Below are 16,965 nucleotides of genomic sequence, written 5' to 3'. Positions count from 1 at the left end.
TTATTTATTGTGTTTTATTTTTGAGAAAAAATTTCCATAAATTTTTAAAATGAAATAAAAGGGATACACATACATTTTAGTAGTAAGATGGACGTCTTTTGTATGAATAATTTCTTTTTTTTTGTGAATAAGTATTTGTTCGATAGGAATCGGATGATAATTCAGATAGTGGAGGAATACTTTGAGCAATCGATAAATCAAATATTTGTTTATTTTCTATTTTTGCCATATTATTAAAATTTTGAATTAAGTTTTCAGCTAGTTTCTGATTAAGATCAAAATAAGAAAATGCTTGATCTTTATTATTTATTTTAATTTGTAAAATTTTATTAAATACATTAACATTTAATTCATTAGATATTTTATTAATCCAATAAATAACATCAGAAGTACTTTTCCATTTTCGTTTTTTATTCAAAAATGTTAAAGTAATAGTATCAGATAAGCCACTAATTAATGATCTTTTCTTTATGTATTCTTTTTTAGAAATAATAGCTAGACATCTTGATATTAAATCTATATTATTAATATTTAGTGAGCTACATTTTTCAATTAATTCATTTGCACTTTTATGAAAAAATGGTATAACTTCAGTATTTACATTTTCAATTTTTTTTAAAGTTATATTAGAAACAGAATGAAAAACTTGTTCATTGTTTGGTAATGATTCTGTAGCAAACTTAATACCACAATTTTTTTCTATTTTTATTAAATCATGCTTATCTTCATTTGAATATAAAACAATAGATATTCCTTTTTTGTTAGCTCTTCCAGTTCTACCTGACCTATGTATATAAGTAGCTGAATAACTAGGAGGGTAACATTGTACGACTAGATCTACATTTGATATATCTAATCCTCTGGCTGCAATATCTGTAGCAATTAAGACTTGAAACATTCCATTTCTAAATCTTTGCATTGTATGTTCTCTAGTAGATTGTGCTATATTTCCATGTAATACAGAAAAAGATAAATAATTAAACGACCCCTCTGAGCATAAAATGTCGGCTTCTAATTTTGTTCGTGTGAAAATAATAACTTGTCCTCCATTTGATTTGACTAAAATAATATCTTCTAAAAGCATAGCTTTTTCTTTTATATCATACGGTGTTTTTATTGCTATATGTTGTATATTTTTTGATGTTTTATTAACAGTATTTACTACATCTATAAATATTGGGTTCTTTAAATATTTAGAACTAATATCTTTAATCCATGATGGAGTAGTAGCAGAATATAAAAGTACTTGTGCATCTTTAATATTTATATAACTTAATATTCTTTCAATATCATGTGTAAAACCTAAATTTAGCATTTCATCTGCTTCATCTAAAACAAGATATTTTATATTTTGGAGTGACAAATTTTTTTTTTCTATATGATCAATTATACGTCCAGGAGTACCAGTCAATATTTGGATTCCCTTTCTCAATTTATTTTCTTGATATGTATAGCTTTCTCCTCCATATATAGACATAATATTAAAATTGTAGAATTGGCTGATTTCTTTAAATGTTGTTTCTACTTGTTTTGATAATTCTCTAGTTGGTTCTAAAACTAAAATATATGGATCTTTATCCATGTTATCGTTATTGATATTTCTATTTCCGCCATCTGATAATTGATTTATTGAATTTATTTCGTTAGATTTATTTTTTGCTTCTATATTTTTATATAACTTTTCAACTAATGGAAGAGCAAATGCTAAGGTTTTTCCAGAACCCGTTTCGGATCTTCCTATTATATCATTACCTTGATATATTGGCATAAAACTTTTTGATTGTATTTTTGTCATATGTTTTATTCCTTTTGTTTCTAAAAATTCGACAATTTTTTGATTAATTTGGGGTATGTTAGAAAATAATTCAATATTTTCTTTTTCTTCATCTTGCAATTTATTTTCTTCCCCCACCTCTTTACATTGTATATTGGCATTTTTAAGTTCTCTTATTTTGTGATAATTTTTACATTTTTGTGAAAAATAATTATTTTTTTGATTATCAAAATAATAGTTATATCCCTTTCTTACATTTACAAACAAATTTCTATCAGCCGAATTAAAATGATTCCTTTTCTTTGTCTTGTAAAAGGGTATGTTGATTAGATACAGCAGAAACAAGCAAATGGCAATATGTATTTTTAATTTTCTACCATTATTATTTAACACACTACAAAATAATGATTTCATGCTTCGTCTTTTCCTTTTGTTTTTTATAATATTATTTATATTATATTTTTTCTTTAGTAGAAATATGTGTTTACTTTATAGTATATTTGAAAGAGGAGAAAAAAAATGAAACCAAAACAGCAGGTGTAGAAATTTTATACGATATATTTATTTTGTTCTTGCTTTGGAACATTCATTCTTCTATCTTAAATATTTTATATTATAAAAAATTTTAAAAAAAAGGAATAGAATAAAAATACATATAGCGAGCTGTATGAGAAATGTAATAATGGCATGATCATTTGTCGAATTGGAAATCAGTTTTTTTTCCGATTTTTATTTAAAAAAATGCCCAAACATTTGGAACATTCATAGGGTATAAGAAAAAATGGCAAGCAAGTTAAAAAAAATTAAATACGTTATCAATCTCTTGGTGCGGCACCAATATAATTTTAATTAAAAAAAATAAAAAATAAATACAAAAAATAAATTTAAAAAATATGTATTAACAAAAGCACATTCTTTTGAGAATAATAAAATATCATGAATATCCAAACTTTTATAAAATTATCATGAAAAGGTTAATTAAATTTGAGAAAAATCAACACTTTAAGAATAAGCTACAAAAAAAAATTTACTGTGATGTTATTATTTCGGTTATATATGTGTGTGAATATTTTTTCTCTTTTGTATCACATTTGCTATTTTATAGGAGAATTATATAAAGTGTTATTACTATAAGGTTTCGTTAAAATTTTGATTAATATATTTTTGAAATAATTTATTTAAGCATTTTTATAGTTAAAGCATAGGGAAGTAAACATAAGAATGTTTAAATTTCGGTTTAATTGGAGTATATTCAAATGGATTTTCTATGAATATCGATAAGGATTGTTTAAACAAATTAGGAAAATAGAATAAAACTGTTCTTTTCAATGGTTTAGCCATTTTTTTATTGCCCTTTGTTTGGTAGGGTAATGTACTTATCAATATGTGTGCGTATGCATATAATGTATAGCTGAATAAGTATATATTTGTCTGCTAATTCAATGCGGTTACAAGACAGGTTAAGATTATACAAATTCGAATACCATTTTAATAAAAAAAATTATCAAACCTGTTTTTATGATCTACATTATGTATTTGTTTTTACAACAATTTTTAAGTTAAAAAAATTGCTATTTAATTGGTTTTAAATAATTAAGTGAGCATGGTCTGTTTTTTATATGTACATATTTTTATTTCAAAAAAAAAAAAACAGCCAAAATATCGAAAAAGGCATAAAAATAGAGCGAAATTAAAGATCAATTGTAAAATAAAATATGAACGGCAAGAAAAAAAAAGAGAAAAAACGAAAAGAAAATAAAAAAAATGGAAATAAAGTAATAAAAATATGAACAGTTAATTATATAAGAAATAAAAATAATAATTTGGGCACACATATTTATACATATAGAATGAGCAATTTTTACAAAATGGGACAAAATTGTTATTATATTTTTCCCAATAATTAATCAAAAAAGTATATATATTATATTATACATTCATGTAAATGTATAATATAGAGATATAAGTACATATACAAATACATATGTTTGAAAAACATTAAATTTTGGACTTACTTTTTTTTCATTTTTGTATTTTTTGAAAATGGATGAAAAGAAAAAGGATTTTTATACTTACGTTGATAATATGCACAAAAAGAATGAAGAAATCCATGGAATACTGGATGCTAAAAAAAAAATAAAAAAAGACGAGAACAAAAAAATTGAAGAATCTGAAAGAATGATAAAAAACAACGATGTCTATATAGAAACAATTGATGATATACACAAGAATAATAAGTTAAGTTATTTAAATTTAAAAAAGGAAAGATTTATACAAAAAAGTAAATTAATGAATTTAAATTCGATGATTTCAGAGTTGCCCATTGTTATGAAGGGTGAAGAGAAGAAATATTATGAGTTCAAGTAATTTTATAGAAAAAAAAAATATATATGTTCATACATTTTAGATTGATAAGATCATTGATCTAGTTCATTACATGATATAGACAGAAGTATTTATGCATGTCTCAAACGGCTACAAAAATTTATATTTAATTTTTTTTTTTTTGAAAGGCAAAAGTCACAACAAAAAATAAATGAATTATTGGAAACCCTTGAACCCCCACTGTATCCAGAAAATATTGATGACTTGTGGAATAAAATAAAAGAATGTCAAAAATATACAGAACAATTAAATAATTCGATTACAGAGATGCATAATGAATTGAATATAGTTAACAAGGAATATGTCAATACTAAAGATAAATTTCGAGTATCCTTTTATTTATATATCATTAAATATGGAATCATATTTTAGATTTGTAGTTGCATGCTGCTTTATATGAATGTTAATTTTTTAGTGATTAGCTTAACAAATTGTAATAATATTTATACTATACACACTGTATGTACATATCCTTTTTGTATTGTAGAACCTGGTTGAACTGGAAAAGAATAAGAACAAGAAATTAAAAAAGATATCCGCGACACTACAGGTATAATATATTATGTGTGTGACTAGTTTTATAATAAGCATATGTTTTAATGATTTTTCAATTTTTTAATTTTTAAAAATTTCAGTTTATTCAAAATTTAAAACAAGGAGCGAACAAAAAAGAAAACAATGAAGGAGATTTAAAGAAAAAATTGGATGAAATAAATGATTTATACAAATAGATATATTGACATATATGTATATATAAATATTGCATAGTATATTGCATTGTATATATATATATTTGTAACTTTTATTCGATTTTTTTCAGTTGTTTTTTATAATTTTTTCGTAACGATCTTTTTCTGCTAAAAATATCCTCAAATTTTATATTATTTTTATGGAAATCATATATTTTTTTTGTTATTAAATTTTCGGCGTCATTGAAAATGTATATATCCCCCGTATTGGCGCCTCTCGATATTCTTCCATTTCTGTAAATGGGAAAGAGAATAAATATGTATATGCACATGTATATGTTTTTTTTGGTAACATAAGAATAACACATTTGATTAATATAATAAATATGTTCATTATTGTATGCTTAAAAATAAATACAAAAAATGGTATATAATTTTGTCGAAAATGGACAAGCTGTTTGGCAGCTAGCCAAATACACATTTTTTTTTTGGTCATATATTTAGTAAATTTTTTATTGCTTAGTCATAAATAAATTTACATTTTTTTTTTCTTTTTTACCTGTGAGTGTAAACTATAATATTCGTAGGTGTATCAAAATGGAAAAGATGGGTAATGTTTTTAATGTCAATTCCTCTGTGTATAATATCGGTAGAAACAAGTATAACATTATCTTCTGAATTTTTAAAATAGTCTAAAATGAGTGTTTGATCTTCTTTTTTTAAAGAAGAATTAAAAGAAAAAATATTATCAAAATGTGGTTTCAACATACTAAATGTAGTGTTGCAACTTTTAACAGTATTACAAAAAATAATAACTTTTTTATGGTTTGTTTTTAAAAGTATATTTTTTATCGTATCAATTTTTTGATTAATATTATAGCTTGGTAAGTTTATAAAATTATAATTAATAAAAGGATGAATGCTGTGAAAATTGGATGTTTTAATCATAACATAATCTTTTACATAGTTAATAATATTTTTGTACACAGATTTTTCTCCTTTATTAGATAATGTAGACGATGTTATAATTGATATGCATTTCGATTTATCATCACTACATTTGTCATTATTCTTTTCTTCACCGTTATGGCTATTCAGTTTGGCTATTTCTTCATATACTTCACTAATATATTTAATATATGGTTTATCGAACATAATATCTACTTCATCAATAATAAAAAAATTTAAATTTTCCAAAAAAGGTGTCACTACATCCTTGTTTTCTTTCATGTATGCAACAAATTTTATTGGGGAAGATATTACTATTGAATTCGTATTTAATTTGATTGTTTCATCATTCTTCAAACAGCTTATTTTTACATCAATATCTCTAAAAAAAAGAGAAGGGGTTACAATATTTTTTTTCTCTCTTTATATATTCATAAGTATAGAAAAGGAATACTACAAAATAGGGCAAAGAAAAAACAGTTTTGAAGTGCATTACCTGGAAAGACGCTTAAGGATGTCATAGCATTGATTTGACAATAAACTATTATATTGAAATATCAGGACAAAAACATTTTTTTTCTTTTTTAAAATATGATTTAAAATGAAAATTATATATGACAAAGTTTTTCCTATACCATTTTCTGCAGCTATAATAATATTTTTTAATTTTTCAGAATTTTGATTATAATATTTTAGTAAATCTGACTGTATAATTGAAGGTACTTGTATATTATTTTTATTTAATTCTTCTACCAATAATTTCTGAACATGCAAGGTAGAAAAGGTTTCATTATTTTTAAAAAAATATAAATCTTTATTATTTATGGCGTCATTTTTAACAGGAAACTTCTCAATGTTAAAGTTTATATGCTCTTTATGGTTGTCTTTTTGAATATAAATATGATTTTTATCTTCTTTTGTATTTCTCACATTTTGGTGTAATACTTTTACATAAGGGGATAAGCTTTTAGTAAATTTATTTATATTATAACTATTTATTAAACTAAGTAAGCTCAAAATTAAGAAAGGCGTAATAAACATAATAAGTCTTGACTTTTTAAATCCTTTTCCTCGATCTCCGTTTCAAATGCTTTTAAAATATAAAAGCTAATGAAGATCGAGCAGAACAAAAATATCGAAGTAGACAGCGAAAGGAAAAAGGATACAAAGAGGGAAACCAGAAAAATACTGAAGAACAAAAAAAAAAATATATACATATAGGAAAGGTGTTAGACAAAAAAAAAATTGGTTGGGGGGAATAATATATTTAATGGCGGCAACAAATTTAAAGCCTCTCTAATATATACATATATGTGTGTATGTTGTAATTGTAATTAATTTAAAAATGATTTCAAAAGATGAAAATGAATTAAAACAATTTTTTATTATTGTATTAATATTTTATATTTTTTGTGTAACAAAAAAAAAACATTAACAATGTGGATATTCAATAAAACGATAATATTTATGTTTTCTTTATAATCACATGTAGTACACTCAAACAATATATATTATTATATTTGTAGAAGGTGTATTAAAATATATGCAGACACATATTTTGTATATACTTTGAATTAACATAAATTATTTTGTTTTAATTTGTTTGAAACTTCAAATAACTAAACAAATTTGTTAAAAATAAAAATGGAAAAACCAAACGGAAAAATAAATAATTTTAAAATAATTCAAAAACAACAAAACACCAAAAACATTGAAAAACATAAAAAATTTATGAACTGTGCATATATAAAATTTATATGGTGTGTAATAGGAAAATTAAAAATTATGTGAAATATAATTTTTCATATTTGAAAAATTTACTATATTTATGATGTCTAATTTTTTTCGCCTTTTATTTTATATTATGCATTTTTTTATTTTTTCCTTTTTTCTATAATTTGGCAAAGTTTTTAGTTTTAGAATTACCTTTACTTTTAAAACGGGGATTATTCAAAATGTGAAAATAGCTATATTCGGTGCATTGGTGTATAATGTGAAAATATATCCTTTATTGCTCTAAAGATGTTTATATATAGAAGGGGTAAAACAATTAACACAATATAAACACTATTATAAACGAATAAATTTATGTTTAATATAAAAACTAAAAATAAAATATAAATATAGATATACGAAGGAAAATATCATTTCACAGTATTTGCTATTATAGTTGGTATATCTTTATGCATTCGCTCAGGATTTATTCTTTTTCAATTTTCCACTCGAAAGGTAAACTACAATATAATATGTATTATGTTGTTTTATATATTAGGTAAAATACGTATTATAAAAAATAACATCCATTATATTTTTTTTCCTTTATCTTTTTAGTTTTAATTTGCTATAATAATTAAATTGGGTAAATAAAAAAAAAATATATGACCAAAAAATAAAAAAAAAATATAAGCAATAAAAAAAATATTAACTGTGAATGTAAAATAAAAAAAAATTATGAACAGGGAATATAAAACATATAATGAAAAAGCATGGCATATTTAAATATTTATAAATAAAAAAAAAATGAGGACAATATGACTAAATAATATATATTAAAAAAAATAATATGGCTTATTTTTCCAATTTTATTCAAAAATGCCAATTCGAAGGGTGTAGATATCACGATTTTCTTCCACACAAATGTGAATATTGTGAATTATTGGTATAAGCTAATAAAAAATATAATAACACATATGTATATAAAAAATTGGTCATAAAATAAATGTTGTGGGATGCAGCTGTGTGTGTATGCTACAAATGATACCTGATATTTTCTTAAATATATATGCATAGTGCCACTGAAAATTTTCCGTCTGCTTTTCTATAATATAATGTCTGGTGCGTATTTTTTTTATTTAGTTTTGCGAGTTACATAAAAAAGCACAAGATCATGTATGCTCTAAATTAAAACACTCTGATTTGAAAAAAGTTATTTTATGTGAATACTGTAATGCAGTTATTCCTGATGTAAGTGCGAAAAAAATAACAAAGCGGTTAAATATTATAGTTGCTTACACACAACAACCATATGCATATATGGAGATATGTTATTTATTCATTTGAAAAATCGATACTTAGGTAAATGAATTTATTATTTATTTTTTTTTGTATATATATAGGAAGAAGAAGAGATAGAATGGCACTTACTTTATAAGTGCACTTATGTAAAAAAAACAAATAAACCAAAAATATGTGATAGAGAAAAATGTAAAACGGTAAAGAATAAAATAGACACTTATAAATTATACAAGTCAATGTGCCAAATAAAAAATACTTTCATATCATAGAGGGAATACAAAATAGGGTCCTATCCTTATTCCCGATGGCAATATATATGCGCATGTTTTTTATCTTATAACCCTTGAATGTAGTTGAAAATGCATATATATGTAAGCATAGAAAGTTAAATTATTTCTTTTTCTATTACTAAAACTTATATTTATTCAGGTTTTGAATGATATTAATAGCTATTTTTGTAAGCAATGTAAAAAGACTTTTTGTTTGCCTCACCGATATGATTTTACGCATAAGTGTATTGCTGATAAGAAACATAAGAAGGGCTTTTTTGAAAGTATGTTAAACTGCTTTTAAATAGTTTTAATTATAATATTTAAATGCACACATAATCATAAAAAAGTTTAAGCTATCTTATTTTATATGGTGTGTGGGTGTATAGTCAGTTGTGTGCTTGCATTATTTTTTCCCTTATATTTTAATATATTTTTTAAAATTTTTTAATAGAGTACTTATTTTTTTATAGATATTTTTAAAAAGGAGCATGAACCGGATAAATCTTACAAAAAAATTAATAGAAAAATGAAGGTTGATTTTTTCTAAAATTCTTATGTCGTTTTTGTGAATTAATATTTGCAGAATATATTTACATATAATTCTCTTATACAATTGAGATAAAAAAATATATTTTTTTATTTACAACCTTTTAAATTTGTTTTTAGAAAAAATGGTGTTCAATACAGTAAGATTTTTACCGTTATAAATATTATGATTAATTTGGATGTCTTACAAATAGTGTCTCGCCTTATTGTTTAAGTATTTTGTTTTTATTTTTATTTTCTACATTTCTATATGTAAATTTGTGATGTTGTATATTGAGTTTGGTTATTTTCGAATCGTTTTTTCAAGTTATGATTCTCTATTTTTACTTATTTATTTATTAAATTAATGTATTATTGTGTTTGGCATTTTTCTCCATTTTGAAAAATAAATTTTGTCATTTGACAAAAATATGTTTTAAAAAATTATGAACAGTGCATAAATTTTAAAAGAAAAAAAAAATGTTAATGTATAAAAGGGGTATATAAATTTACAATGACAATATCGAAATCAAATATTCTATGAAGTTTTAACAAATTTTATAATAGTAAAAAATGAATAAACGTATGAAAGACATTAATAATATTTTATGTAAAAAAAAATAAATGTATGATTGATCCATCAATCTATCGTATGCCCATTTTTTATGAGCATATGAAATGCACACATAGAATATAATTAAGTGGGGACTCGTCTATTTTGAATTTTAAAAAATTTTCTGACAATATTATAAAATCTTTCACATAAAACATATTTAGATATTAAAATATTAATGATTATATTTAAAAAGTTTAAAAAAAGGAATTTTATTTTAATTTCAGTACTTAGGATGTTATTCCCATTGGGACCATAAAATGATAAACCTCCAGCTGAGTATGAAAATAATTCCAAAATTTTGAACTTGGTTTGTTTTGAAACTTCATCATTACAGTTCATACGGAAAAGGCATGTCAGTTTGTTTGGTCCTCCAACAGTTAAGTAAAACAAAAATAGGTTTATTAAGCCGTAGTACCTGAAAAGGGAATGAACAACATGAATATGTATGTTAATGTGAAATAGGGATAAAATGCATTAGCATGGTGCATAATCTAAATTTTGTGTCGCTTTGTTCTTACGTCATAAATGTATAGTTAGTGAAGATGTGCTTCCTGTATTTCCCACCAAGTGTCAATATAAAGGCGCTGTTAACAATTTGAAAGCAAAACCAAATGCAGGCGAGAAAGCTTTCATAATTATCGCTCATAAGCCACCAAGCAGACTTAGGGGCTGAAGTATTAATGTAATAAGAGGATGGCAAATTACATACAAAAAAAAATTTAAACATAATATAATATAAAAAGAAAAAATTAATCATGAGAGTACATAATAAAGATAGTATAGTTTGGGCCCCAATAATACTTGAAGTAGGTGTCTGTGTTTTTAATTTATATTCAGGTTTAGATAATGTCATAGATTTAGCTAGTAATAATAATATAACATTATCGAAAAATAGATAGCCATATTCTGACATAATTGCATGAGCACGCATAAAAAGAATAATTTTTATAATTGATATCATGAATCCATATAGTAGCATATATTTATAACAATTAATAGATGTAACTAAACATGCTCTACCTTCTCTTAATATATCTATAACACTTTTTAAATTTTCATTCTTTGCACTAAATGGTGCTACTACAGATGTATCAGAATTTGATAAAGCCAAACCAGCATGAGATGTCTTTAAGGCACCACAATCGTTACTACCATCACCACACATACCCGATATATAATCAAATTTAATAAAGTCTTTAATTATTTCCATTTTATTATTTGGTGTAAGTCTTGAAAATATTCGAACTTTTAAAAGGAAATTTTTATATTCTTCTATCGAAGGATCTTGTTTTATTTTTTTTGAATTATGTTTAAATGCATTGTTACTATTAATTAAATTTGAATTCATTTCATCTTCAAATTTTTGGATTTTAAAAATGTTATCCCTTATATAGTTATATGCTTCACCTGTTAATATTATTTCTTTATATATATCTTTATATAAAACAATTGCATTATTAATTTTTTTATCGTTTTGCATATTAACAAATATTAATTCACCATTTAGTAGATAGCCATATATTATAATATTTTCTTCATAATTATCTTCTTCTATTTGATAATTATGCATTTTTCCATTTATAGGATTCATATTTTTATATGAATCTAAAAGGTATTCTTCTTCTATTTTAGATGCATTAGTATCATGAATGCTACTATCATATTGATTAACATTGTTAAGGGTGTTATATTTTGAGTTGTGTTGGTTTTTCGTCATGATGCCAACATTATTATTGCCAAGCTGATTAATGTTGTGACTTTCTTTTAGGTTTTGTGATTGATCCCGTTTTTTTTTGGACCCATTTAGGGGTTCTGTTTCTTGAGCATCCTCTTCATAACCATAATTTTGAAGGTACTGTTTATTTATTTGAGAATAATTTTCTGAACTATTAAAATGGTTCGATTTAGAATTGTATTTAAAAAGATTTTCAAAGGACATAAATTTGATATCACTAGAATTAAAACGATTTTGATTTGAAAAATTTGGATTTTTTTTTGGATTTGAATAATCTATATTATCATTTGAATTGACATTGAGAGAATAAAAAGATTCATAAGTATTTATATTATTAAATAATCCTATTTTATTTCCAACATATAAACAATTATATGCATTATCACCAGTTAAAATAACAGGACGAATACAAGAACCTTTTAAAGTTTGTATTACATAATGTGCATCTACTTTGATATGATTATTAAACATTATTAGAGAAAGAAAATTCATATCTGTTTCCATTTCTTCTCTTGTTAAGTTTAAAAAATTATTTTTACTTTTATTTTTTGGTAGATCATATATAATTTTAAATGCTAAAGCAATAACATAGAATCCATTTTTACTATACTCTTGTTCTTTTTGTTTATAAAAATAAAGTTCATCTGTTTTGATACATCTTTGATATATTTTATCGAATGAACCTTTTGAAAATACGATATGGACTTTTTCTGGAAAATCAAAATAACCATAAGTTAAAGTTGTTGATACTTTTGTGTAATAATCGAATTCAAATGTTTTTATAATATCAAATGATTTATAAATAGAATCTAATTTTAAAGAAATCCTTTTTACATTAATATTATCAGCATTAATATAATTATGTATAATCATATCTGTTGCTTCATATAATTTTTTGTCAATTTCATTTCCATATATTATATTATTATCTGCATAAATACATGAACAGCCTGCTAATGCATATACAACTAGATTATAATTTTCAGGCATATTTTCAAGGGTTATTTTATTTGCCCATACTAATTTACTATTATAAAGAAGTGACGTTACAGAATTTATTGACGAATTGGAATCTATAAAATGTTTATTCATGATTGATATATTATTGTTATCTCCTCCCCATGATTTTCTATGATAATTATCATCAAGACTTGAGCTACCTATTTTATTTTGTACATTGTCTTCATCTATTACATTTTGTTTATTTGTAAAGTAACTTACATTATTTGCCATATTACTATTATCATTGGATGTTTCATCATTTTCTACATTCTTTCGAAGTTCATCAAAATTATTAGATTGATGATTTATTTTATCATCTAAAATAGGAGCATTTTCTGAATTTTGTTGATATTCTACTTCATCATAACTTTGAAATAAATCGCCACTACCAGATCTACTATTCTTTTCACAAATCGAAAAATTTGGTGATTTAAAGTCATCTTTTTCTGAACTTGATGCTTTATCTGTATTTTCTATTTTATTATTTTGATCGATATTTTTTCCAATTGTATTTTTATTTGAATTTATTTGATCAAATGCTGGAGAATTGTTATCTTCTTCTCCTGCTTCATTATAAACACTACAATAATATGAATTTCCTGATTTACTATTATCTCCGTTTTTGGCACTACCTTTATCGATTCCTTTTTGTGGATCGTCTTTTTCATTCTGTTGTTTACTATTACTTGGGTTTGTATTTGTTACATTATTTGTTAGTGATTTGGTTTGACTGTTTTGTTGTTCGTTTGTGGCTAGGTCGGTTAGGGTTAGTGGATTTGCATTGGGGTGAGAAGATGTGGGGGTAGGAGCAGTAATATCATTGTTCGTTATGGGTTCTATATTTTTTTTTTCAAAAAATTTAGATACTAGATTTTTTTGAGGTGATATAATATTATTACAAAAATGTATTCCTGAAAATTCTAAATTATGATTAGTAATAGTTCCTGTTTTATCAAAAAAGAAGACTCTGATTTTTCCACAGATTGGTATCCTCGAGGGTGCAATACAACGAATATGATTTTCCTTTTTTAAACGATTTGTCGATATATTTAATCCGATGTTTAATACGACAGGTGTCCATACGGGTAATATTTGTGATAAAGTACCGATGGAATAAAAAACAGATGTCATATTTAAACCTAAGTATCTAATTTGGAAATAGAAACAAAATAAGCTAAACACAATCGTAAACATAAAGACTATTGGTAATTGTGAATCATATTTAAAAAGTAAAGGATTTGGAAATAAAACATTTTGCATATATTTCCCTTTATAAGTATATATACTGACATTTATTACAATTGCATATATATTTTCTGGTGAATTTAATATTGATATTATATTTGTACCAGCATATAGCATATGGTTAGGATTAAATTTGTTTTGCTTATTTAATGAAAATGATGTATCAATGTTTTGTTCTTTTTCATTTTTGGAATTACTTCCTCGATGTTCTGTAGGTATAGCAATTTTTTTCATAGGCCTTGATTCACCTGTTAATAAACTTTCATCGACTAAAATTTGACCAGTAAGTAATAGACAATCACAAGGAACTGTCATATCCGATTTAATAATAATGATATCACCAATTGTTAAATTATTAGATGATATTTCTTGTTCTAACGAGTTTCTATATACAGTCACATTAATATTACTATTGGCTTGAATGTTATCATAAATTTCTTTTTTATTTTTTTGATTCTTTAAAACTTTTTTAATTACAGTTAAGATAGATATAAATATCCAAATCATTGAAGTAATCATTTCTTTCCAAAATAAATTTTTATAAGTAAGAAAAAGTTGAAACATATAGATTCCATCTAGCAATTCTCTTTTTAGATTTGTGAAAAATGAAGTTACTTCTAAATGTATATTATTATATCCATATTGATTTATATTATTTATAATTTCATTATTGTTTAGTCCACCTTTTTTTAAAATATAATTAAAATTAAAATTGTGTACTCTTTCTTCAATACTATGAGATATATTAATAAATGCATCTTTCTCTTCATTATATAAATATTTCATACTTCGAAAGAAAAAATATTTTACATTTTTTTCATTTGTTTTAACTTGTACTTTATGTAGTTTATATTTCGTTTTTGGAGTATCATCATCCTCATAATCTGAAATATTTGAGAAATTTCCACACATCGATTTGCTATCATCATTTTGTTTTTTTTTACGTTTGATTTGGTCGAGTATATTTTGTGATGATCCAATGTTATTGATACTATTTCTTGGTTCTGAATTTGGTAGTGGTTCTACATTATCTTCGTTAAATAATGAGTTTTCATAAAAATTGTGATGCTTTTTTTTTGTATCATGAAAGGAGTGTGTATTTTTATTTGTATAAGACTCTTCCGATTGTTTAATATATATTTTAGTGTTTTGAATTATTTGATCTAAAAAAGTTGGCAAAGAAATGTAAGCTTGAATAAAATCTAAGCAGTCACAAAAAAATTGTAAATATGAGATAGCATATTTTTGAAGGTTCCATTTTTTAATAAGTATATTTTTTTTTTTTGAAAATATGTATATCCAATAATTGATGTATGATGTACATTTTTTAAAATATTTTGTAAATTTTTTGGAATATTGGGAGGTGTAAAAGTTCGTATATTCTTCATTTAGAGTATAAACAATAATATAATCGCTATCCTTTAATAATGCTGGCTTTAAAAATAAACCTTGTATATGTTTTCTAATTATTAATATACCATATGTTATAGTGAAGCTTAATAAAAAAAAAACAAAGAATTCAAAAGCTCTACCATTCCATAATATTTCATTATTTATTTTGATACAATACTCGTTCGATATTAAAATAATTATAATTATATGTGTACATATATATAAAAATATTGAAATTTTTTTTAATAAAAATCCAATGTAACAATTTTTATATCCTTCTTGTTTTACTACAACTTCATTGGGATCGTTATTCTCATAGATGTAATTAAAAAATTCGATATTTTCGCTTTTAAAAATTGCTTCATAATTTTTTAATTTGTGTTTTTGCTCTATATTATTCCGAACCCATCTTTTATGTAGAACCCAAATAAAAAAACATAATAACAAAAAAACATAAAAAAAACATATACATCTAAGCTCGCTATATTCTATAAGTAATTTATCTGACCTGCAAAAGTTAACCATCTTATCTTTACAATACGTACTTTTAAAAGTTGATTTTTTTGAAGCACACTAAAAATGCTTGTATATTTCAGTTGGTAGTTTGCATATGCTATATGAAGTAGTGCTATTATTTGGTTTCTGCTCTTGTATTGGTATACCTTTTGTATTTACTTATTTTTTGCGAGTAGTTTGCTTGCTTTGTCTTCTTTGATGTATATCTGTGGAGGTAAGAGGCTGACACACAATGCTACTTCACAAGCAGTCTTCAATTTATATATTCGCCACTTCCCAACTAGTGTATTAACTTGTTCAGATATATAGCATGCACTTCTTTTTCGAAACAACCCCAAAGCAGCCAAACTAATTTATGCTCATCATTGGCGAGGTAGCGAACAAAGTAGTGATATAATTTAGATTGACAATTTTGAGAGGTAAAAAAAAAAAAAAAAAAAAAAATATTCAACGCATTTCACCCTTTGATGAAAGAAAATAAATGACACTTTAGTTGATGGCAAATGATATCAAACATATAAGGGAGAGAACAGAAAAATGAAAAAGAATATTAAACATGTTGAAAATAGCCAAATACATATGTATGAGATGTGATAAAAATATAGCTAATTAAATTCGCATATAAAATATATGTGTTTCGCATATAAAAATATATGTGTTCTTTATTTGTTTCGTTATTGTTTCGTTATTGTTTCTTTAATGATTTGCTTATTCATACTTATTTATGTGCATTTTTCCAAAATGGATTTGCCAAAAAAGTAGATGCTTAAAAGGGTTTACCATTGAAATGGGGTTATTAAAAATGGAAAAAAACAAGCAAAATGAAAAATAAAAAAATAGGAAAAAAATGA

The 16,965-nt window shown here is 23.9% G+C and overlaps 5 protein-coding genes across 5 annotated transcripts; 2 read left to right on the top strand and 3 right to left on the bottom strand.

Annotated features, from left to right (window-relative positions):
• Window positions 1-76: 76 nt before the first annotated feature.
• On the bottom strand, window positions 77-2,188 carry PCHAS_1103700 (ATP-dependent helicase, putative; the record flags this gene model as incomplete). The annotated part of the gene is made up of 1 exon (XM_733354.2): window positions 77-2,188. The coding sequence occupies one exon, from the start codon at window positions 2,186-2,188 to the stop codon at window positions 77-79; it is 2,112 nt and encodes a 703-aa protein (XP_738447.2).
• A 1,629-nt stretch (window positions 2,189-3,817) lies between these two features.
• On the top strand, window positions 3,818-4,890 carry PCHAS_1103600 (conserved Plasmodium protein, unknown function; the record flags this gene model as incomplete). The annotated part of the gene is made up of 4 exons (XM_016798519.1): window positions 3,818-4,137; window positions 4,288-4,486; window positions 4,647-4,709; window positions 4,795-4,890. 4 exons carry the CDS (start codon window positions 3,818-3,820, stop codon window positions 4,888-4,890), a joined length of 678 nt encoding a protein of 225 aa, XP_016653914.1.
• A 71-nt stretch (window positions 4,891-4,961) lies between these two features.
• On the bottom strand, window positions 4,962-6,837 carry PCHAS_1103500 (ATP-dependent RNA helicase DDX27, putative; the record flags this gene model as incomplete). The annotated part of the gene is made up of 3 exons (XM_016798517.1): window positions 4,962-5,142; window positions 5,408-6,178; window positions 6,293-6,837. 3 exons carry the CDS (start codon window positions 6,835-6,837, stop codon window positions 4,962-4,964), a joined length of 1,497 nt encoding a protein of 498 aa, XP_016653913.1.
• A 1,522-nt stretch (window positions 6,838-8,359) lies between these two features.
• Window positions 8,360-9,773, top strand: PCHAS_1103400 (AN1-type zinc finger protein, putative; the record flags this gene model as incomplete). The annotated part of the gene is made up of 6 exons (XM_016798516.1): window positions 8,360-8,455; window positions 8,653-8,760; window positions 8,913-9,008; window positions 9,241-9,364; window positions 9,554-9,615; window positions 9,750-9,773. 6 exons carry the CDS (start codon window positions 8,360-8,362, stop codon window positions 9,771-9,773), a joined length of 510 nt encoding a protein of 169 aa, XP_016653912.1.
• A 532-nt stretch (window positions 9,774-10,305) lies between these two features.
• On the bottom strand, window positions 10,306-16,123 carry PCHAS_1103300 (cation transporting P-ATPase, putative; the record flags this gene model as incomplete). Its single annotated transcript, XM_016798515.1, has 2 exons — window positions 10,306-10,639; window positions 10,743-16,123. 2 exons carry the CDS (start codon window positions 16,121-16,123, stop codon window positions 10,306-10,308), a joined length of 5,715 nt encoding a protein of 1,904 aa, XP_016653911.1.
• Window positions 16,124-16,965: the final 842 nt, after the last annotated feature.

This window comes from Plasmodium chabaudi, assembly GCF_900002335.3.
Source record: "Plasmodium chabaudi chabaudi strain AS genome assembly, chromosome: 11".
NCBI classification, from domain to species: Eukaryota; Apicomplexa; class Aconoidasida; order Haemosporida; family Plasmodiidae; genus Plasmodium; species Plasmodium chabaudi.
Note: the sequence above shows the minus strand (reverse complement) of the source record. Positions and strands in the feature narration are given on the sequence as shown.